The following is a 24409-nucleotide window of genomic DNA, read 5'->3' on the forward strand; positions in this document are numbered from 1 at the left end:
TAGTAAAGGTGGAATATGACAGGTTTTTATTTCTACATGTCTCAGGGGTGAATGCTTATAACCATAAATAAATGTTCTTCCAAACCACTGATTTATGGAGTTTCCCTAGGCTCTATATTGGATTCACACTTTCAACATCTATACACTTCCACCTGTTCACAATTTTTGCCATAATATGTTGCAGAGTGTCATTTTTGCAGATGACACCCTGAGTTATCTATTCCTCAATAAAAAAAGAAAAAAACAACAGCAAAGCTAATGCCTGACTGATGTCAATAACTGAATAGCTGAGAACTGTGTGAATATAATGCAAATAAGATAAATAATAGTGTTTGGGTCTCCTTGGTGTACATTTATTTCATCCTTCTCCTTACATGGACAGCTGCTGTGTTACTGACTTGATTCTATGATAATTTTCTGAATGAGAAATATGCTTGGCTAATTACATCTACTGAAGAAAGGACTTAAACTGGTAGGTTTAGATCCTGTAGGTCTTTCAATTTTGTTGACAAGTTCTGGCTAACACAATTTCTCCTAGTTTGTATGGTTTTCAGTCAAAACTATAGAATGAATGAAACCTATTCTTTACCTATATATTTACAAATACACTTATGTAGAACATGCACAATAAACTTTATCACATGCTGCAATAAAATCAAAGGGATGGCTGGGTAGAACACGACCAATGAAGAAGATCTGATGAAGCCTTGAGAAAAAAACCTGATTCCCAACGAAAAGATAACAGGAGCAATTGCACAGCTATCCAGGCAATAACAGAGTATATTGGTACAACATTTCTTCACACAATCCCTCCTGACTTAAGCTTCAAATAAGCTGATACCAATTTCATTGACATAATGAGAACAAACAAAATAAATCAAGTGAATAAAGTCCAGAGTGATCTTTGCCTCCTGGATAAGATGTTTTTAGACAGTGCATCCACTGCTATGATGATTTATATTACACACTGAGATGTATGCCTTAAGTAGCATTGTTAAAGCTAAATTTAATCTTTTGTTTCTGAAGAAGCAGCAGTCTCTTCCTTTAAAAGTAAGGCAGAAGCAATATAACTCTGCATTTGTAGAAGAAATGACTGAAAGAAAAAATTGTTTTTCCATGGTACTCAAAAATAAACAGATTTTCTTTGGGATACAGATGCAGTACAAGAAAAAGAAGCAACTCAAAAATCCCCTGGATATCCAATGGGCTACAAAAAACAGTCCTGTTATAGCCAGCTTGTGAGGCAAGTAAGATAGAGTTCAAGGCACTCACAGTACTTAAAACGGTAATGCTAAAATAGAAAGAGTTTGAAGGTATCTCCCATCAAAAGGTCATCCCCTAGAACCACCAGAATTACAGCTTTTATGATAGTTTTTGAGAGAGAATAGAGCACTGTGTGGGTACTACAGCAGTATTTTGCTATGAGAAGCAGTGGCACTATGATACAAATGGTATTTCCCCTAAGAAAAAAATTAAAAATAGAGCTTCATCCTCAGCTAAAATGAAAGAAGCATGGCAGAAATTGCTACCAATCCAACACATTTTTATACTGATTAGATAGTAGGAATCCTGCAATATTAAAGAAGTCACATCTTCCCCTCTGCAAAAAGTCTCCTCTTGGGGACTTAGGAATCTTCTTGGAAATGTCACCATTTCTAATCTGTGGGCCACAGGAGTCTTATGAACAGGAAGGAATGTTGTACTTCTCAACCAGCAGATGATAACATCTGGAGGGCTTGCTTTCCCCTCCTGCAATAGACATTGGCCTTTATATTTTTTTCTTTATAAGAAGTTGCCATTGTCATCCTCAGTATTCCCAACAGAAGAAAAAAAAGCAAAAACAACAAAAAGTGCCATCAAACAAACAAAAAACCAACAAACCCCACAACCAAATTTATCATAAATTCCAATTTACACTTTGTAGGGTTAAAAGCCAATTGCCTAACTACAGGAGGTTTGGGACAGCTCTGGCAACAACTTTTTCATAGCAGATGACACAATGTGTATCAAAGTGAAAATGAGGAGCACAGAACTCCATTCCTCAACTAATTACATTTGAATGAAGACACTTGGCCCACTCTTCTACTTGCTGGCTGAAAATTGCCATGTCATTAGCAGATCTGGTAAGACCACTGAGTCTGGAAACAATGTTAACTGCTGCCAGAAGATAGCTGCAACAATATTGTCCCAAAATTGTCCCAATAGCCCTTCTTAAGAGGTCATGTAGTCCTCAATGTGGTGCTCTGCTAGAGGAAATGTTCACGTACAGAGATAAAGAAATCTCAGCTTGTGCATTAAGAAATGGTCCCTAAAATATACATGCACTGAAAAAAAACCCCGATAGTCTGAGATTTTCAGGTGGCATCTTCAGTTTCTGCTCTATCAAATTAACTGCCATAAATGACCATTTTCATGTTCCATTTTCCCCTACCCTTTTAAATCCTTCTGAACCAGACTTCCTGGAAATATCCCAAGTATTCTCTCCATGAGTATTCTGTGGCAGCATCTACCCAAGGTAGTCCAAAGGAAGATCTGCCCTTCTATGCAAAACCCAAGTATTTGCCCTCTCTGGAGACCACAAAAAACTTCATGCAGCATCTTTTAGGCTATCAAAAGTCTAAACAAGAAAACAATGGTAAAATCAAGCAACCCTAGTGCAAATCTATCCTGGAGCTATGAAATCCTTGAGATACTTCAATTTGACTGGAAGGCTCTGAGCAAACAGATTTAAGTGGGTTTTACTTTCGTGGTAGCTCAGTCCAAATGACCTGCCAACCAGATGACCTTTCAACCTAAATTGATTCTAAGTGCCACAAAGCAAGGATAAAGTAGAGAGTTCAACAGCTGCTTTACAGCACTTAATACAAGCAGTCTTCAACAAAGCCTGAGAAAATACTTTAGGAAATGGCATTGAATGCAATGTTTGAAAGGCTCTGGTGTTCAGCTTACAGACAATCCCACGAGGAGGAGGAGGGAAGTGGAGACCAGCAGGAGTTTCCTCATGCTAACAATGCACAAACAAAAGACAGGTGATCCCACAGAATATCACTTAATAACGGGCTCTGGAACTCTCAGATCTTAGGGCAGGTGTGAGGTGAACTGTGCCTTGCTGAAAATGGCAGCACAAATTCCAAACTTTCAGAAAGAAAAGATGAAGATCCATACATAAGAGCAAAGACATAAACCAGTGCTGGATTGCATATTACAAGTGCCAAATGAGACACTCCACCTGAGAATTCTCAGTGGTGAATTGATGTTTCCAGTGCCATATTAGAGAACTGTTTGCCAGTTAAGTGTCAGACTTGAAAAGGAGGAACAGACCTTTCTTTACTGCTTCGACAGAGCAATGAGAAAAGCGGTAAGGTATCATCTACTTCATGTCTTCCACCACAGGATTTTTTAAAATAGGTCCTATGCTTTTGGTAAAAGACAACTATTGCAGGGCTGAATTCCTTGTGGATATTGGGTACTTTCATCACTGGGCTGTTCAGCTCCAAAGGAAAAGCTGAGGACTTCTTGAAGGCACTGTGCAGCTGAGCAAGATATCTCCAAAGATAACACAGATCACAGTGTCAAACCTAGCTTAACAGATATAATTTCAGCTGTGCATCCAATATGCACGTGCACTTCTGAAATAAGGGGGTGTTAACACTCACAGATGAGTGGGGCCCACGAGTAATTCTGACTCATCCTACAATTCCTGTGCCTCCAGGACAGTTTCTGTTTGAATGGCAATATATGGGCATATCAAGTAATAACTGAATACTGATGAGATTTTGTTTATTGGTGCTGAAAAGTCACTTCTGTGGACATGTTTTGGTTTGGGCATTTTTCATTCATTATGAAGGTCTTAAAGTCTTGACCGCTGTTACACAGCATCACAGCTGAATACATTACAGTACAGAAAGGAGTAAAGCAAATTTCAAAGCATGCATAGGCAAATGCACGAATTTGACTTTATTCACTCCCCTCATTCATGTCACCCAATGCATGCAAAGTTTCTGAGAAAAAGATCTTACAAAAAGCCATGCAAGGGGTTAAAAAAAAAAAAAAATACAAACCTGAGCTGTATTTTAATTTTTGGTTTAACTATTCTAATACACAAACACCCTAAATTGGCTGTGTTTTCTTTGATTATTATTGATGTTCTACAATCTCAAGCTAAGCAATGTAAAGAAATTAACTTTGCAAACATTGTGAATCGTAACTTCCAAAATATGTGTAAACCAGCACAGATTTTTTGCCTTAAAACCTGATGTTTATCAGACAACTCAAATTTACCTATCAGAAATAGTACAAAAATGGTATTAAAATACATATTTTCATGATTTTCTATGAAAATATACATTCATGCATATAAATGCATGTGTATATATAAACACATATGCATCGATTTATGTGTATCTGAAAGTCAAAATGCACCCCTCAGGTTACATTTGCTACAGCACTGCTTCGTTGAAATTCAGGAAATGGTTTACAGCTCTGCTGACCTTACATGATTAGTTCTGAAAGGTTTACTTCTTTGTCACACTGATTTGTGGCAATCACCTTGCTGCTCTGAAGTCATAAATCTCTGCAGATATCATAGTATGCCTTTCTATATCTTGGTATGCTATCAGGAACAGCGATGATCATTTATACTAGTGTGAAAAGACAGGAAATGCTTAGGAGACACTTAGGAGTTCATTGTTCTCTGTTCAGATATTTATGACTATGACTAGAGATAAAAAATATAAATTACATTTACATATTTATGAGCATTTTCATGCAATATCTTCATTTCGATTAAAATGCCATCAATATCCCTACATTACTATAATGCAAGCCTAGAAATCTAACTAGAATGCACTTAGTTTTATCTTTTTCCTAAAAACTTCCCAAATTAAAACAATTAACAAAATACATCATGAGCAGTGCTGATTGATAAACAACGCACTCAGATGCAATAAAAAAAAAATTGTAAAGAACTAATCTATCATATCATAGGAGCTAAAGATATTTTTCTTTGTTTGGAGAAGCAGAAACAACCTTGGGAGAAAATGCGTGGGCTGCAGAACCATGCAATGCAAATTGAAGAGTGCAGGCAGAAACTCACCTCTAGCTTTGTTCTTTGTAGCAGCCACTGGAAGCAAGGAAAAGATTGCACAAGAAGAAGAGAACAAAGATAGATTAGACAGAAGTTTGAGCAAGTAAGAACACAGAGAAACTTCATCACTATCGATTCAAAGCTAACAAACACAGTTTCTAAGATTATTTGACCTATTTACTGGAGACAATGCTGTGCTGTGAGAGAGTTCAGATCTATGATTCTGTCAGAAACCATGTGTTGAGAAGTTAGAAAATACACCAGAGTACACACTCAAAAAATCATGGTGAGGAGTGCAGAAAAACCATGGATCATTAGTCACAAGTAGGTGAGAACATACGCACACCCATTAGTGAATTCTAAAACTTAAAGCACAATTAGCTTTGCCAAAAGTACATTCTGAAGTACCTAAATCTTATGTCATCCCTTGCTCCTATTTCTTGAAACACCATTTTTCTGTGAAGCTGATGCAAACAGACATTGGTTAATTTGCAGATACCCCAATGGTTTATAATCTCTTATACGATCATTGTTTTTCTTCACTGAAGCCTATATCCTCATATTGTTCTTGCACCCTAATGTAGCATGGAAACCAAAAGGAATACATGGTATTTTAACCAACAGTGACCAGTGTTCAAACTCAGAGAAGCAGGGACAGACACTACACCCGTCCTTGAGTATCCTGAATTCATAGAGCCTCATGCTGATAGATCTTCATGCCCAACAGGGTAACAAAAACAAAGACCAGAGCTTAAAATGTTTCACTAACAACCATTCTAACACCAAAATAAACAGAATCATCATTTTCTGAGGCTCAGGGATCATGTTGAAATAAAGTATTACTCAGAACCCAAAGTTAGAATGGAATAACTCTGTTAAAGTAATTAATTAAATTACACAAAGAGATGCTATCCACACCTCTCTAAACTCTCAAGTGCACTCTGAAAAAGGCATTCATTTAAGAGCATCTCCACAAAAAGAGGTACCTCAGGAAAAAAAAAAAAAACCCAAAATATGTAATTCCTCTTCTGCTGGCCCTTCTTGTAAGGAAGAACTACATTAACAATTCAAAGGCAGCTATACTTGATATCAAAAGACATGAAAAAAAGGAGAAAGACCAAATCCTTTTCTGGCGTCTTTGCTTCTCTTGTTCCTATCTAAAAGGTTTGCTTGGTTTGTTTTTTCTTTTTTTTCCTTTTTGGTCTGGTGTCTCAGACCAAAAAGGTCTGGTAGTCAGTCTTTATTAAGACAAGCATGGAGTTCATAGCAGCGAAGGTCAAGTTGCTATAAACGAAGAAATTGTTGAAAACCTAAAACTTTTAACTTTATGAATGCATCAAAATATCAATTCCCTAGCTGCCCTTTTTTTTTTTTTTCAAATTTCTTCACTGATCCCTCCTTTACTTCCAGATTCACCATTGTGACTTGCCAACATTCTCCTTGCAGAGAAAACAACACAAAGACTCTGCTTTGAGGAGGTACAGTGAGTGCAGATGCTTCTGCAGAGCTCTTTCCATAGGGCTGTTTAACAAGACATACGCACCTGCAAACTGCCCGTAAATCTTACACATGCTAAAAATTGCTTGTGTAGTAAACAAAATTAATGATGCCATTCCAATTTTATAAGAAGTGAACAGTTTCTCCTTCACGCAAATCTAAGTTGATAATGAATGCACTGAGTTCATCAACCTGTTCATTTTCTCATGTTTCCCCTTCTTTTTCAGTCCTGAGAATTACATCTACATGAATGTATTATCACTTCTAGCCAGAATAATCACATAAACTTAACAAAGGTCTGGAGAAAACACTATCTCCCTGTCCACCAGAAATTTAAAAGCAACAGGAGACTTTGTACTTAATTAAAGAGAATAAAAAGATACATGTGTGTATGTATATATATATAAATACATATATTTTTAAAAATGTGCTTGAATTCTTCAGAATACACATACACACACATGCATATGTAATATAATTTAAGTGTATGGGTACATATATGTGTGTGCATTAAAACAATCCACACATTCTATGATGAGACAGACAGCTTTATTTTGAAGCACATGCACTAGACAGACAATTATTACCTATCAGTAAATAAAGAAAAGACATAAATGAGGTTGTACATTATAATTGGAAGTAGGACAGGTTACTAGGCTTGTTAGGCCAATTATAACTCTCTGCAAATCCACTAATAGAGGACTAGATGACAGTAACCTTCTTAAAAATGTCATGTTCAATACTTGTAAGCTTTCCCATTGACAGCATGGTCCAATTACAAGTCAATTCGTAAAGTTCAAACTGCACAACAGCCAAATTAGCTGAAAATAGTCTTACAAAATATAATTCTGCCTACAGAAGGCAACTAGCTGGAGCTGTTTCCATCTTTTTGATACCTAGCATGAGGGAAAAGTCCCTTTCACTGCTAACATCGAGGTGAGTTTTTCATTTTTTCAAAGGTGAAAGAATTCTCCTCTCTTCCCTCTCTACTCTTTTTGTCACTCTGTAAAGAGAAGACACTTTTCAACCTATATCCACTATGTTTGAAAAATTTTACCCACCTATTATTATTACATGAACAGTCATAGAAGACAAGCATAGATAAATGTTTCGAATGAGCATCATCAAGACTGAAATTTAGCAGAGGGAAGCTGAGATCTTGGTTGGAGCACCAGATATGGGAAAACTCAGCTTTTTATGCCACTGATGTCAGTGACAAAAGACCTGTAGGTTCCAACAAACAACATTACAGTTAAAGAATCCACTTTTGCTTTAAATCTTCAGCAAGTCAGATGATTTATATACATTTCACATAATACATTCTATTTTTCCCCACCTAAACTTCCTAGTTTGCTTACAAAAGAAACAAACTCTTCAAGGCAGCGAGTCTACCTCACCTCAAAGTAGTATATGCATATACTAGTACACCAGGAAACTGATTTGAGACTTCCTTAATACAAATAAAATGGTTTACGACTGGCCAGTAATAATTTTTGGGCACAATGCAACCTAAAATCTGGAATTTGCTGTATATGACTGGTATACTTTGTCTAAAGTAAGAAGCCAATCAGTAAACTTAAAAAAGGAAAAATGACTTCTGATATTTCCCTATGTTCAGGGATATCTGTAAAAAAATGAACATTTGTAAGGGCATTTATCTTTAGTCACTCTGTCTTGTCTTTCTTAGGAAAATTATTCTGGACAAGGAGACATACTACAGCAAAGTGTGAACAGTGACCTTTTTGGAATTTAAGGAAAATTTTTAAAGACCAGAGAAGAAAGACAAAGTAGGAAGAAAGACCATATTTTCAGAAGTCAGGTTGAAAGGCATGACAGAGCTACTAGATTTCTAGGTAAGGCTGAGAAATAAATCTCCTCTATGTTCTCTAGCAAGGTTAAACAGTATTATATTTTCTGAAGGCTCTTGAGGTCACAGCATATGTAAAACAAAAGGGTTGGCCACCAGGGAAAGGTCTGTGAGTGAGGGGATCACAGAACAGCAACAACTCAAGGTCAGTGATCTCAGGGGAGTCCCACTATGAGAGATCCGGAAAGGGGAGGAAAACTGTGCCAGGTGCTCCATCGTGGCAACTAAATTTCACAGAGCTGATGTTTTTAGGGCATTTTTAAATCAGAAAAGTAATCCTGCCATATCCGTGCTGCTGAAACAATCTTTTTAAAAATCATTGCCTGAATGTAAAAACCTAGATTCAAATTTCAAAAATCGTAATATACCCTTGCTCTCAAATATCAATAATATATTGTGCTTTATTTTCTGTGATACAACTGACTTCTTGCTTTTTGTATGCCAACAATGGTTAAATTACATTCTTTGATAAATGGTGGCTACAAGTTGTTCAATATTTTCTCCACACTCAGCCGTCTCTACACTGTTCAATTTTGTAGACACTTTTAGACAGATTTGATATAGCTTTTATTTTATTTTTCTCTTATATGTGATTTATTATTCGATTTGGAGTTTTGTCTTTTGTCTTTGGAGAAAACCACATCCGTCCAATTACCTCAATAACTCAATAAAAATAAAAAAAGGGAAAAAGTATTTCCCCCAGATATCCAGCAAACCTAACCTTTTATTTCAAAAAATAAGGGGAAAGAAAAAGGAAAGTGAAAGGTTTGAGGTCAGTCTCGTTATCATTTCACCTATTGGATACACTAAGATCACAGATCGAGGAATAAACAATATAATATTTAAATGCTATAATGACTAAATACTCTATTCAAGAAAAAAACAAGATGAAAGTCCCATTCATAAAGTACATTTCATTGCTTTTCTCCCAAACACAGTAACCTACAGTTCCAGCAATTCTGGAGGTCCTCTCATCTTCAATAAAAAATTAACACATCATCAGTCAGATGAACTCATTTATTCATCTGTATTTTTACTCCAGCCTTAAAATCTCCTATGATCATGGACTATGAAAAACGATCAGAGAAGCAGCAAAAAAAAAAATAAAAAACAAACCCCACAAAATAAAAGGAAAAAAACAACAAACAAACCCCAACAACAACAAAAAAGACCATGCAGCTCTGCTCCTCAACACATCCAACATATAATCCAGATTTCCAGTTTATAAAAGAACCCTAGGTATTCTTACACTGCCTAAATTTAGAATTTTCTTTTTAATTTTAGGATTATGATGATGATGACAACAACTGCATTTTTTCCCTTTGGATAAACTGATGGATTACCACTGATCATTTAGGTCACCTAAATGCCAGCTCTGAATCTCTGACTGGAAAAGCTCCCCTGTGTGACAGAAGGCCTTAGCAGGATCATTTCCTCCAGAAAAGAATGCAAATTATTAGGCTCTCACAGACTAGAGACCCATTCAAACAAAGACACCCACATGTGCTGCAATGCAGAGTCCTTCCCACCCTCCTTTTCAAAACCAGCCTTTTCCAAAAGCCACTGAAGGAGAAACAAACCACCACCATCACCTGAAATTCATGATGGGAATTTGAGTCTCCTGAATTCAGGAAGACATTGCTGCTTAGACTTGAAGAGTGACCACAGAAACGCAACATCTTGGGAGTTCTTTTAGCTTGGGATCTAGTTTTAAAAAAACCCTAGATACACTGGCATAGATACATTTGTTTACTTCTGACTTTCTGATCTTTCACTTGATTGCCTTTACTACTATGCTTTTGCATTTTATAGTGAATATTATTTCTATACATAAGTTCTGCACACTCTTCTCAAGGAGATTCCTAAAATATCAGATAGTGGCATTTGCAGATATAATGAGAATCCCTATATTCCTAGAAAAGCCTTCCTCTCTTTATTTATATAACCACTAAAAATCTGTGCAGTCATGCATATGTAACCAAATGGAATTCAAACACGTGACCTCCTTTTATTTTATTTATTATGTGTTCTATCTCTGCATCACTCTGTCTACAACACAAGTTCCTAAAATGACACTGGGTAATTTCCCTCAGAAACATAAAATAGTCCTGAAGATACGATTGAAAAAGGGAAAAAAATGCAAATTGGAAGGGTTATGAGAATGTCAGCTACTGCATCCTGTGGGTTTGAAGCATCGTGAGTTATCTTTAGACCCCTCCTAACAGATTGCCTAATATATAGTTAAAACCTTTGGTGATGGGGACTTCAAAATCTCTCCAGGTCACCTCTTTCAGTGCACAGTTGTCCCTCTCAGTGGTAAATTGTTTTGCTGGTATATAACTTAACCATCATATGTAGGACACTGGTGCAATTCCTTCACCCTTCTCATACCTTCCAGGAGTTCAAATTACAGAATATACACTTCTTTAATGTAACTCTTCACAAACCTGAAGATTTATTATTTCTCTTCAGTGCTTAAAAATAATCTAAACTTTATCAATGTGAGTTTTCCAACTTGCACTTTATTGCCTTCCTCAGTTGTAAAACTGTGACTAGATTATCACATGCAATAACATTTATTATGCAATACTAATCACAAAATACTGAAAAAACATGCAGCTCCATTTTCTTTCTGAAAATTAGGGTATAAATATAGTAATTTTGTTCTCAATACTCATTATGACTGGCATGATGGAGATCAGCAGAAGCATCTTATAATCTAAACATAACTAGAGTTCAGGATTCCAGCTGTAGCTGATTCACATTAGCAGCTGGAAACACATAACACAGTATATTACTGTATAGTGAAAAGAGAAGATAAATATAATCATGCCCTAAAGGCTCCTCCTAAAAGCACTGAGATAAGACTACTTGCCTGTCCCAAAATGCCAACTTTATGCATATTTTAATACAGCTGGACACGTAACTTCTACATGCAATGCAAGTTGCAACTTAGCAATTTTATCATAAGCTGGGTTTCCATAAAACATCACAGAAATTTCACTTCCATATCAATAATTTAGTTAATGAAGAAGAGTAAACACAATTTTTATATTTCATTTTACCAAGGTAACAGAATGTTTTAAGAAGTACGTATAAAGACAACTCTGGAGTAGTAGAATTAAGCACTCCACAAGGCTGTAAGCAGGGTAGTGTCAGGCAGAGATACAAGTCCTCAGTTTTGCTCTCAGATCTCTCTCACTGTTATTTCAAAACTTAAATATTTGAAAAGCTTTGATATATATTCATCCCCTCAAAAAAGCTATCAAAATTGTTAGTCATACAGGACGTGCATACACACAAACTCACCCAGCTTCTGTGTTTTTGTCAGGTCTCCAGAATAAAGAGAAAGAAAAAGATCCTCTTTGGAAACACTTAGCAAACAAATTGTCATCAGGTAACTGTGGTTGGGCACAAGCAGCTGTAAGCAATGAGCTTTTGCTTCTTTTCATATCTGCAGATCAATACATGTAAAATACCTCAAACTGTGCCTTGTTCATTTTTGCTCAACCCAAGAGAAACCTGTGACATTCATGTATCATTGTAGGTTTGTTTTTTGATAAAGTAGATGCTAACCTACATTATTACAAATAGAAACTTCCTGGGTCTACTATGCCTATATGCATTCCTTTCTAGTCACAGTCCACAGGACTGATAACCCACAAAAGTTTAAGGGTTCTTGTATTTGAAAATAAGCTCCAATGCAACCTTCATGAAATGAAATTAAAAAAAACCCAAACAAACAACAACAAAACCAAAAAACAAACAAAAACCCCAACCAAAACAACACCAAAAAACCAAAACAAATAAACCAACTAACTAACCAAAAAAAAAAAAAAAAAAAAACACAAAAAACAACACCAACAAAACATATAATCCAGAGCAAGGAGCTATGCAGGCAGACAAACAGCTGGGGTTATCCTTATGTTACCTCTGCTTACAACTAAATCATCTACTGAAAGCTCTAAGATGGTTTTGAAAAGGCAGCTGGTGGTTTTTGCATGGTTACTTTCCCTTTCCCTTTTTTTCCTTTTTTTTTTTTTTTTTTTTTTTTTTTTGAGTATAGCCCTTGGTATCTCTGTATAAGAAGTATTGCGTCACAACCATACAGATCATCTGTATGAAATGCTTTCTTAACAAGGTTAATCTATGCATTAGGGGCCACTGGGGCAATGCTTGAAGCATGTGGAAACAAGCACGTCTTAAAGGGCAGACAATTAAAAACCTTAAATAGAAAAATAAGATTTTTTTTATTCCCCAAATATTTTCAATTTAGACTTTTCCAGATACTAAGAGACAAACTTAGGTAAGTGATAAGACTGGTTAAAAAATACCATCATAAACTCAGTGCAGAGCAACTGAGATTTTCTTAGGTTTAAATGGACATCTGTGACCTAAATCTAAGCACTTCTATGACTGAAGAACTGGAATTTCAGATTTATTAGCAAATCAAACATGGTATTTTTTAAAGACCCCTAAATACAAAAAAACACCCAAAAAAACCAACCCTTACACCAAAACAGTATTAACCACAGTCAAATGACTCCATTTCAAACATACACTTTGTCATTTATCCTCAGAAGCATGGCACAAATAAAGATTGAATTCTATATGATTTATTTATAGCATCTATTCCAGTCTGGATAATGGGGAACATAAGATGAATCTGTCAACTCTATCATAATGCTATTAGTGATGTAACATTAATTTAAAAAAATCCTCAAAACAAACAAACAAAACAACCTCTTGCATTTTTTAATGTGTTTTACTGTTGTTTTTTTCTACATTTTTTTAACAGTTCAAGAAACACAGACAAACTGTAAAAGAACCCCATTAAGAATGCATGCCCTACCCAATGTCCAAATATTTGACTGCAATTTGTCATCTGCTACTCATAACCATGCCTAAAAATAAGGCTAACTACTATCTTTTTCTCTGTACGTGGCTTTCCAGCACAGGACTCCAGTGCTGGAAACAGAAAAGACTCAGCCCCACTCCAATACCAATACCAAATGTGATGCCTGCTAATGCTGTTAAGGTAAAAAGCTGCTTTGGCAAGACTTACTTTTGTAGCTCGGGTGAGACATGTAAATAAGGAATTATTTTTATAGGAATGCACATTCCAGAGATAAATTTCATCCTTGCTGTTTATCTTTTTAACCTTACACCATTTTACATCACATATCTGAAATTACACCTGACTATATGCATTAACTTAGCAATCAACTACTCAAAAAAAAAACAAAAACCAAAAACAAAACCAACACCATTTCATTTCTTGTATACAGTTCTAGTCTTATGCTAAAGTTTTAAATATATATGTATACTTGTGTTGAATATCCAAACTAATACTGTCAGATATTCTACAACTTTCCCACAGTTAGGAGAAATACAGCTGAAAACTCACAAATTTTAGCAATTCACAATCCGAGATTTAAGACTTCAACCCCACACCCACTCTCTTCTTGTATAAAGAAACACAAGACAATCATTAAAATGAGCTGGGGGAATGAATACCAGAATCTACAAGCATATACCTGGATATTCAGAATATGAAAACTCATAAAACAGCCATTATGTTTTTCAAACAGAAAAATAAAAAAGAAATACTAAATTCAGAACTTCAAACACTGTTTAAAGAGCTTACAAATGAAAGTTTCAACAAAGCTATCATTATTCCAAATATTATAGTTTTAATATTGACATAAGCCCCACTTTGATTCGATCTGAGCATTAAACACACTTCTATTTCTCCTTGAATTATACTGCCACTGTTCTGAAACTGTCTGTAGGCAAGAATCATTTAAGAACTGATCCGGGTTTACAGCAGATGTACACATTGGCCATAGCTCAAAACCAGACCAGATACATTCAATGAAGAGCTTAGTTTTGCCTGAGAGCCATCAAAATAAGGACTTATTAGAGAACATCGTTAGCAGGGTGTGTACTCACAATGAACGTGTAGTCAGCACAAGTAGCTGGCAAACAGACACATCAAAAAATGGTCCATGGACCACTGTAGATGCAGCACCAAACATGAGCTTCTGAATGACTGCTAGAAACAAATGAAGGGAGAAAAACAGCATTCTACAGGTTCTGCTGCTTTGGTGGAATGAAAAAGAAAAGACTGAAGGATTGTGGCTTGTATGTAGCACAGGATCTTTAAAAACTGAGTCTAGGACAGGGAGCAAGTTCATATAATAAGATGAATTGAAAATTATAGATGACCAAAAATACCAGTTCTTCAAAGTCAACAAGAAAAATTAAAAAAACCCCAGTCAATTGTATAGTCAATTGAAAATGAAAAATTACAATGTGGAAAGATGACAAGATGGAATACTTTCAAGAAACTTTTGAATAATATAAAAAAAATCATTTCAAGAAATTAAAGACTCAGTATAGTCAGAATGATTATTTACTGAAAATGATGTGATTCTTTGGGTAATCCTCTTAATTAAGACTTAGGAATGAAACTATTCTTACTATGCCTACAATGATGAATGTGTTATGGTAAAGAAATGATTTGTGAATCCTGTACTTTTCTGAACTGTACAGCAGCTGCATGTTGAGTCTTCACAGTACTTTGACTCACAATGTGAGCTCTGTAACGCCCTGGAAGGACACGTGCCAGACAAATCATTACTCAAGGTATTCCTCAGCAATGCAATCTGAAATCCTACTGAAAAGCAAACAAACAAATCCCAAAAACGGACACACACCCACACCCTTACCCCTCACTCTCCCAGACACCAAACTAGTCTACAAGGCAAATAAACAAGTCACTATTGGGTATTTCTAACTTGCCCCTTGACATCTCTGCCAGTGTGCATCTTCTAGACAACATTATTACACAATTACACTGAGCTAAACAAGTCCTCAGACTCCCTTTAGAGCAGAATAGTGTTTATATACAGTGTTTAGCTTCGATCACCACTGGAAAGGGAGGAAATATTTTGGAATACCACGCATTACTAACACAGACATTGCTCAACAAAAGATACTGTGCGAAATCACGCAAAGAGGAGGGTGGTGTTGCTATTTTTGCCTGGCTGTCAGTGCACAGCCCAAAGACACTTGAAGTTCAGTGAATGAGCACAGCACAAACTCCAGCTGTAAACACGTGCCTTGCAAGAGTCAACCAAGCCCTTAGCAACTAAATGGATAGCTCACCAAATTGTGTAGACGTGTTCTTACCTTGCACACCTCTTGGAGCCCACTAAAGAAGACAGTAACAACCGAACATCCCCATTCTTATCCCAGGAAACCAAAGAAGCCTTTCAGGGCCATTCCTGATCATTTCATCCACACAACTCTTTCCCATTCAGCAAAATCCTTGCAGTTTAGAAGAAGTTTGCACATGCAGTCACAGCATAAATAGAAACTGGCAATACAACTATGACTACTCCGCCTTAAAAACCTCATACGCCTTCTCTTCAAAGAGATTTATGAATAATGGGAACTAAATAATTCATGGCACTGCAGATGCCAGTCCAAATAGCCTCTTCCTTTTTAAGGTTTCAGTTTGTAGATGTGTGATCAAAAGCCTTCATCAGTCATGATAGTGGCATTTGTACTCAGTCCAAACAAACCGTATTTGCATCTGAATGTTTTTCATTGAAATGAGAGATGTAATATGCAAGCCAAGTTCCAACTAAAAGGCGTTTTATGCTATTTAAATTCAGTCAAATTAAAGGCTGAATGCAACCTAAAAGGTCTACTCTCAGAACAGTAATTTGACGCATCATAAATAAGACACATGTTTTTGTTAACCGGGCCTCAGCACTTGCCTGAAAATTTTACACAGCATCCTAACAGTGCTGCCTCTTGAGGGATAATAGAGGAAAGTCCTACAAAGAAAGCAAGGAAGTAAACAGAAAACCCACTGGCAAGTAGTGCAAAGGTTTAATCTACTCATACAGAGCTAAGTGAAATCCCAGAACCATTTAGGTGGGAAAAGACCTCTGAGATCATCGAGCCCAACCTTTAAAATCAAGTAGGTAAAAGCAGTTGCTCTGTGAAAGCAACACTAACATGAAAGATCTTGCCACTACATTTTTAAGCAAATAGGTACACCTCGGACACCAAATTCACACCCTGTTTCATTAATCCTATTGATTAGTAAAGAGAGGATCACTGTTGGCCAGGTCCATTGCTCAGGTTTACTACTACACTGAAAAGAACCACAAGAATCCCTCGAAAGAATAATAAATGGAAGAAACAAGTCCACAAAGATCTCAATTAGCAAATGGAGAAGAATTTTACGTCATCAAGGGAAAAAGCTGCAGGATCAGATTAAAATTCTTGCTCTTGCCAAGGAGAAATATATACAACTCTCAGAAATTGAGGTCAGCACTAATTTTAAAAAGACTATTAAGAGCATAGAATGTCCTAAAGTGAACCTTAGTGGGGATAAACAAGATAATTCTTTAAATTGTCATGGGGGTTTACTGTAATCCTTTACTTTTTCCTTTTTTTTTTTTTTCTTTTTTAAATTTTTGTGAGAGAGTCTTCCTATTGCATTTAGCAATGACATGCTTTGATGGAAGAAAGAAGTTAAATATTATGTATGACCTCCCACTGAAACATGTCACAGGTCAGTATTTTTATTTGAAGTCCATCTTCGTTGGAGTTTTTTTGTGTTTGGCTAGCTTAACTGATTTTTTTTTTTAAGCAAGAAAAATATATTATTTTTATTTGCAGAGATGAGAAGCACATGAATCAGTTATCCAAAATATATAATATTGAGGTCTTGATTTTAAAGTCTTTAAATTTAATTTAGTAATTAGTATATGCACCATACATGGGACACACTACAAAGAAACCAATGATGCTCAAATTAATTCATACAAAATCTATTTAAATATTTAGGTAATACATGACTAAGTTATCACTAATTTTGAAAGGAAAAGAAGAGTTTATGTGAACAAAAGGTAATAAAAAAAAGAGGAATGTACTCTAGGAATAAGACTACTCCACAGCTCCTCTACAGACTTCTCAGGAAAACAATAGGGAATGCCTTGTGGCAGACAAGCACAACATAGCACCAACTCTGTGAATGCTAATGAGTAAAGCCAAGGAAAAATGCTGGAGCATCAGATATTGGAAGATGACACTGATGAGGGCAGATGTAGAAAAATGATTATCAACTTCAGACCCCCTAGAGCAGCATGAATGAAATCACATCCTTGTGTTCTGGGAAATAAAACAGGCAACTTGGATAGAAATAAAGACAGCCTTTAATTATCTAAAAGTAAATTGGGAGCAGCCCATGATAATTCAGAAGTGGCATTATTATAGAACACAATGCAGAGTTAATTCAGAAATCAGTTTGTTCAAAAACATCAACAGCTGGGTTTAATAATAGACACAATGAATCAGAAATGAAGAAAAGCTTGAGACAGATTATCGAGCAATTTCAATCATATTATTAGATTTACAACTAAAGAGTGGCAAAGAACCTGTATGTTAGAATTATTTAAATAAAGGAAAACAATACTTTGGATTGATGAGCTCCGAGTGTCAAAAAATGAACTTTTAGAACATTATTTTGTCCAGTTGTGTTTCAGAGATGTTTTGTTACGCTTTTACTGTGGCAAAAGCTAACTTTCCAATTCCTTCATCACTTTTAAAATAAAAAAAATGCTGTCCTGTCAGAAGATCCATATATCATTTGAATGAAAAAAATGCTTTAGCACCAGAAAAGGTGCTACCTTCTGATATTTCTATTCATATTCGTTAGGACTTCCTTCAGCAAATTCTCTTGTTGTTTTTATTATTTTATAACTTAAGCACATGATTACAATTGGGAAAGCACAGAAAGAGCACAATCAGATTATCAAATGATTACAGCCATTCCCACTGGCAAGGCAAAAATAGTGTCTGCAAGTTTAGTATGAATAACTGAATAATTTATTAACAGTGCTATAAAACTGAACTTTGTGAAGCACATGATCAAATTGTACATGTAACAGTAAAAAAGACAAAGCAAATACTGTAGTGCCATAACTTGTTCTGCATACAACAGAAATTAACTATTTAAAGTTTTGATTACTTGTTTTGTTTGCTTTTTAAAGGAGGAGAGTAAGACTGTGTCATTCGGGCAAATCCCAGCCTTATATCTTTCTAGTTAACCAGGAATCTTTACAGCTAAAATTATACTTTTAGAAATATTATTTTGTATATCCAGTTTAGTTTTTGATGATCACCTTAGTACAACTGGTAAGTGATGTTCTGAAAACAGGCAAATACTAATTATAATAAGGTGAACCATTGGTGTTCTGAATACGTGCAGCAGGTCTGCCTAAGAACTGACTGACGAAAACTAAATACCTAAACCAAGTTTGATGATGTTGTTCTGAAGTCAGGGAATGGATCAAGACAGACACAGCACCTTGACACCCTGCCTGTTAACACATGAAAGATAAATATTTCTAATTTCTCCCTCATTTCACTGTGAGGCCTGACCTACGCTGCAGCAACCACAGCGCTCTGTGGCAGTATCCAAGCAATCTTGAAAATACCCACCTTTGGTTCTGCTGTCAGCTCACTCATGCCAGAACCAGGTGATTGCAAAGCCTCCCTGGAGAACCACATAAATACCTGGTTAAACTGCCAGGCAGCACGTTAACAGTGAAATGCATTCTCATATATTTTAGTACTCATTCCCAGTAAGGAAAAAAGTAGCTCCAGGATAAAAAGAGTAACATGGAAAAAAAGATGCTTCGAAGTACAATTTCTGAAACCTACACAAACGTTAGCTGAAGACTATTTTATTCCTTCTCTGTCTGCTTTAACCCACAACTGAAGTATACATACAAAAGAGAGAAATTACCATGGTATTTTCTTTGGTTAACCATTATTTTGACAAGTTTCAGTTCATAACAATAGTTTCAAGAAGAAAAACAAAACAGCTTCTACAGTCAGCACATTGTCTACCAAGCAACAGTGAGAAACAAGTACTCTAAGCTGAATATTGTTTAAAACTGCAAGTTCAAATTAGATTCCCTCCAAAGAAACAAAAAGAATGCCGACAAAAAAAATGTCACTCAAGATAAAATGCCGGTATCAGTTTTGTGAGAAGCTGTCAACCAGAAAGTAACACAAGTATAAATATTTGGGCTCTAGGACAACTTATGGCAAACATGGAAGTGCTAAATCTGTATCAGACTCAGTATTTTTTTATTCTGAGTTTCTAATACAGTAACTAGGAACAGAAATATCATTTGCACAGAGGCAACATTGCATGACCTTCCATATTTCATCATATGGCAAACAATTCCAGAGATACTTCCACTACCAAGAATTCCTCTACATAAGCTGAAATATGTAACATACCAATAAAGTACATCTCAATGAGAGTTGATCAGAGTATTTGTTGGAGGCAATGAACAAATCCCTCTACAATAAATCATATGAATATATACATTAATTTGTTGAAAACTACCATTTTTAGTCAACATATGTTTTCTTTCTATGAGTCTAGCATTTTGTTTCCTTTAATGATGGAAGTTTTCTGTTACTTTTTGTTTTGTCCTCTAAGCAAAAGAAAACAACCAGTCTTTAATTGACTTCATAGGTTTTTCAATCAGAACTGTAATCTGACGTTCAAAGAGAAAGGGTAAGAAGGAAAAAAAAAATTGGCCTGTGCAGCACGAACAAATGAGAAAGTATTTTAACAAAAAGTATGCATGTAAGAAGCAAATGCAGGCTAAAAAAGTCTAATACCCACTGAATATGACAGGGATATTTCTATTGACTTTAGTAAACTATGAATCAAGCAATAATTATACCATTAGATTACTGAAAGAAAAATAACAGTGATTTAGGAAAAATTAATGGAAAAAAAGAAATAGCCCTAGAGTAACCCATATAATCTGATATCAACCTTGGCTAGGTGAAATTGCATTTTTCAGCATCCTGTAATGCTGCAATTATCAGTAGTCACATGCACATATTATTATATACTTAGCAGCCAAGATGGATGATTATTGTACATTATAGACTACTGATAAAACAAATTAACCGAGAAATGTTATCAGAGAGAATATTCATGGCAAATAAACCCAATTTCTTCAAAGACTTGCAACCCAGACAAAGTGATGACTCACACAGTAAGGTCTGGGAATCAATATACCACCAACACTGTCACAGCAAACAGCCACCTCACAAAGGTGATAGAAGAAAAACAATGAAATGGAACCTCTAAGAAACTGAGCAAGCAGCCGTAAGATTGTCTGTCTCTTGACAGGTATCACACGTGGTTGAGCTGCTGCTCACATCACTTATGCTGGAAACCAGTTCAGCTAAAAGGGAACCTCCAGGAAGGCGATCACTGGCTGTCAATGCCATGATTTTACTCCCAAAAATGCCACACGCCATTTCATACTTCCACTGTAAAATTCAGGGATGTAGTTATTGAGAAGTGGCATGTAGTTTTATCAAGGAATTCAATCTCTAAAAGCTGCATAGCTCATTCAAGTGTAGAAAACTCTTTGTTATGAGATTTTTGGAAGGGTTAAAGCACCTGCTGTGGAGGAACACAGGGTCTTTTATACATATTTAATTATATGTAAGAAAGACAGATGAAGGTCCTCTTCAACCTTAGCAGCATGCTGAGTGCACAGTCATCAAAATTCCATGAAAATCTATATTAACAATAATCCCAGGTAATTTAAAAACATGAAGCTCAAAGCACTGGAGAAGACATTAAAGACATAAAGGTATAATAGTAATAAGGAGAATTAAATAGCAGAAGATAATAATCTTGACATCATACATTTTTTTAACATTAAGCCTTTTTATACTGGGGCCATTCTGAATTCAGTGACCATAAATCTGAGTGAACGTTCCTTTCCTCTGTCCAACCCCCAAGCACTTGTGACTCCCCCTCCCCTTTTATGCCAGTCATTTCAACTACGTGGAGAGTTTAATGAAAGAACTGATGTAGCCGAAACCAATTTCTGTTGTGGCTTCAGTCCTCTTTGTGGATTTAATCAGCACCTACATTCCTTCATTGTACTTAACCATAGCTGCGATGTACTTTACTCTCACAAAAACCCATACTAACCTCTCCTCACATCTTTAATCTGAAAAATATTTTATACCATGCATTACAGTTAATATCAGGAACACTGAATAGCTATCAGATATAATCTACACGGTGTCTCATAAATACAAATTGATACTAACATGAGAAAAACAAACGAAAATAGCACACAACTCGAAACTTTTGGCATCCGCAAACAGGAGATGTTTAAGATGATGTTAATTAACTCAGTGAATTTGCTGAATTTGATTGAAGGTTAACTATCAAGTTTTAGCTTTAGAAGAACATACTTTTGACAGATTATAAATATGGTATCAGTAATACAGCAGCTTAAGACCAGTCATAAGATTACTATAATTTACAGACTTTTTGCATATTTAATTTTGGACTAAAATAGTCCAAAAAAAAGGTGAGGGGCTGGGGGGGGGGGTACGGGAGGATGAAGCCCAGTTACTGCATGTAATTTGTCAATTAATTTATCAACTGGGAAAAAAGTATAATAAAATAATGAAGTGCATAGTTAAACTATCCAATTTCTTTTGAACTTTATTCCCCGAGTGTGAAAAATCTGCTTCTATGAAATCATGCTAAACGTTCAACTGCAAAAAGGAGCCAATTTCCAAGGCAGTGTTTAATTAATTTATGGAGTTAACTGCTGTGAAAGTTCATTGAGACAAATATTAAAGCTGCTTTTTTAAAAGGGTTGGATAATTTTCTGATGATAAACAGTGGCAGCTTTGTAAGCAAAGACAATGATTGTAAGAGTAATTAAGTCTCATGCTCCAGGGTATAAAATAGAACCCCTCTGCCCCAAGTCCAGCATGAACTAATAGAATTTTCTTCATCCCATAAATGTAAACTCTTAGGTGAGCTATGTTATTTGGCCACCTTGTAACCTGTTGGCGACTGCCACGGGAAGCATATGAGACTACAGAAATCCATGGATTGACTCAGTATGGAAGTGTCTGTGTTTCCATTTTTTAAAATATCATTGGGCACGGGCAGCATAACATGCATGCATTATTTCCTGCTGTAATATTTCTACATCTTCCTCTGTGCTAAAAAACTTCAAGAAACTAAATATTTAGAAAACATGAATAAGAGGCATTTATCCAGCAAAAACAGTAAAAAGGAGGAAAAGCGAAGGAAGAATACAGATGTAGAAAGTCGTAAAATCATACAAAATTTCACAATTCATTGTATTTAGCAGAAAAAAACTACTCCACAGTAAGTCTATTACAAAGACAAGAAAAACCCACAAAGCTATTAGCATCTTTTACTTAGTTATAAACAACTTGAGAACTTCAGAGTTTTATCCAAAACTTTAAGGCACCTATTTTCATGTATATACACATCAAAATTAAAATAGGAAAAGCAGTTTAACAATATTGCTTGAAACCACTAAGCCCTAGAAGTACGCATTCCCAAAAATGCCAAACACCACTCCTACAGGAAATTATGAGTGAAACAACAAGGAGCCAATAAAGTAGGTAAAGTCCATATCAAACTTCCTGATAAGAATTTTTCATACTTGGCAATGCAATAATTCCAAGGACAGCCTGCAAAGAACTGCACCCCACTGGCAGCTGACCCACACCTGAAACCCAGGTGGCTGCATTATTGATTCTTCCCTCATCACCACTGGTAAGATATTCATCATTAAGGAGTCAAAGCTGAAAATCCCTGACTCCTGAGATGCCACTGGAATTTGTCAGGGAGGCTGCTCAGAATGGGCACATTGCTGTTTTTTTTCCAATTACTGCACACAGCAGTCAGGAGAAAGCTGCTCACTCTGAGAGCAAGGCCATGTGCTTCCCCAACCTCTGGCACTGTCTGCTCTCACAAACAAGTGACAGCAGCACCACTGACTACAAACAGGTTGCAGAACCCCTATAACAAGGGCCTGAGTAAATTCATTTCAAGTTAGATTCAATATTCTCCCATGCCCACAAGTCTTTCAGAAGTTGCCATCTGCAGCCACATCAGCATAATGTGCCTGAGTTACTCTGTCTGCAGTTTCTGTACTCTATAAGTTATATCTGTATTCAGAGCTCATCTAGTAAAAAACTCAGAAAAAAACCCCAAAAAAACAAACCCCAAACCAAACCAAAAACACAGGAACTCACCTTCTTCCTGAGGAGTTTTCAACTAAACTACAGAAACAGGAAAAAACAGAAAATGAAAACAAGAACTTTTCTGAAAAAGTTCCTTCTGTTTTTCACTCATAAATTAGAACCAGTTAGGTAACAACAATAAAAAATTAAAAATCCCACCTCCTTCTTATAGCTGAAAGCAATAATGATAGATTTAGTTCTAACACACTAATACTTATCCTATCCATTTGGGCTTAAGAGTGACCTCCAGAATTATTAACAAATCTATGATTACAGAAGACAGTTTTCAGCAGATAGTCAGATTCAGAGCTTTGTTCACTCCATTCACCTGACTGAAATTCAGGAGCTTGGACAAAGCATTTTCTGATATAGCAGCTGATTATTTCATTTAATTCCAGGGATTATAAATTATTTTTATTTCAAATGTAGAATAAAAACATACAGACATTTTTAGTGTCTAGTTCCATATATCTGTGACAACATCTGCACGACTGAACGTGTTTCGACCAGGAGTTAGACCAGATGACTCCCAAGGTCTATCCCAACTTAAACTATTCTGTGACTGATTAAATTCCTGTTACAATGCAAGAGGAACATCCTCCACTTTGCAGGTAGAGGAAAAATCTTTTATTAAATCAGCTTGTAGACATGGAAAAAAGTAACATAAACGTACCATTAATGAAAAAGAAGGACCAGGAAATAAATTTGGATCAGTAAAGTGATAAAGAACAGCTCAGAGTTTTCACTCTTGCTGTTCCAAAGGCTGTAAGAGCTGTAAAAATATAATCAGTGTGCAGTCA

The 24409-nt window shown here is 35.9% G+C and overlaps 1 protein-coding gene across 1 annotated transcript in view; it reads right to left on the bottom strand.

The window, feature by feature from the left end:
* Positions 1–24409, bottom strand: part of CADM2 (cell adhesion molecule 2) — a gene marked incomplete at both ends in the record, with an annotated part of 583305 nt that overhangs the window by 199150 nt on the left and 359746 nt on the right. The window contains one exon of the mRNA XM_082279334.1: positions 5096–5122. Within this exon, the coding sequence (XP_082135460.1) occupies positions 5096–5122 (27 nt within the window). The remainder of the gene's footprint in view (positions 1–5095; positions 5123–24409) is intronic.

Source organism: Coloeus monedula (genome assembly GCF_965178545.1).
Source record: "Coloeus monedula genome assembly, chromosome: 3".
Classification (NCBI taxonomy): Eukaryota; Metazoa; Chordata; class Aves; order Passeriformes; family Corvidae; genus Coloeus; species Coloeus monedula.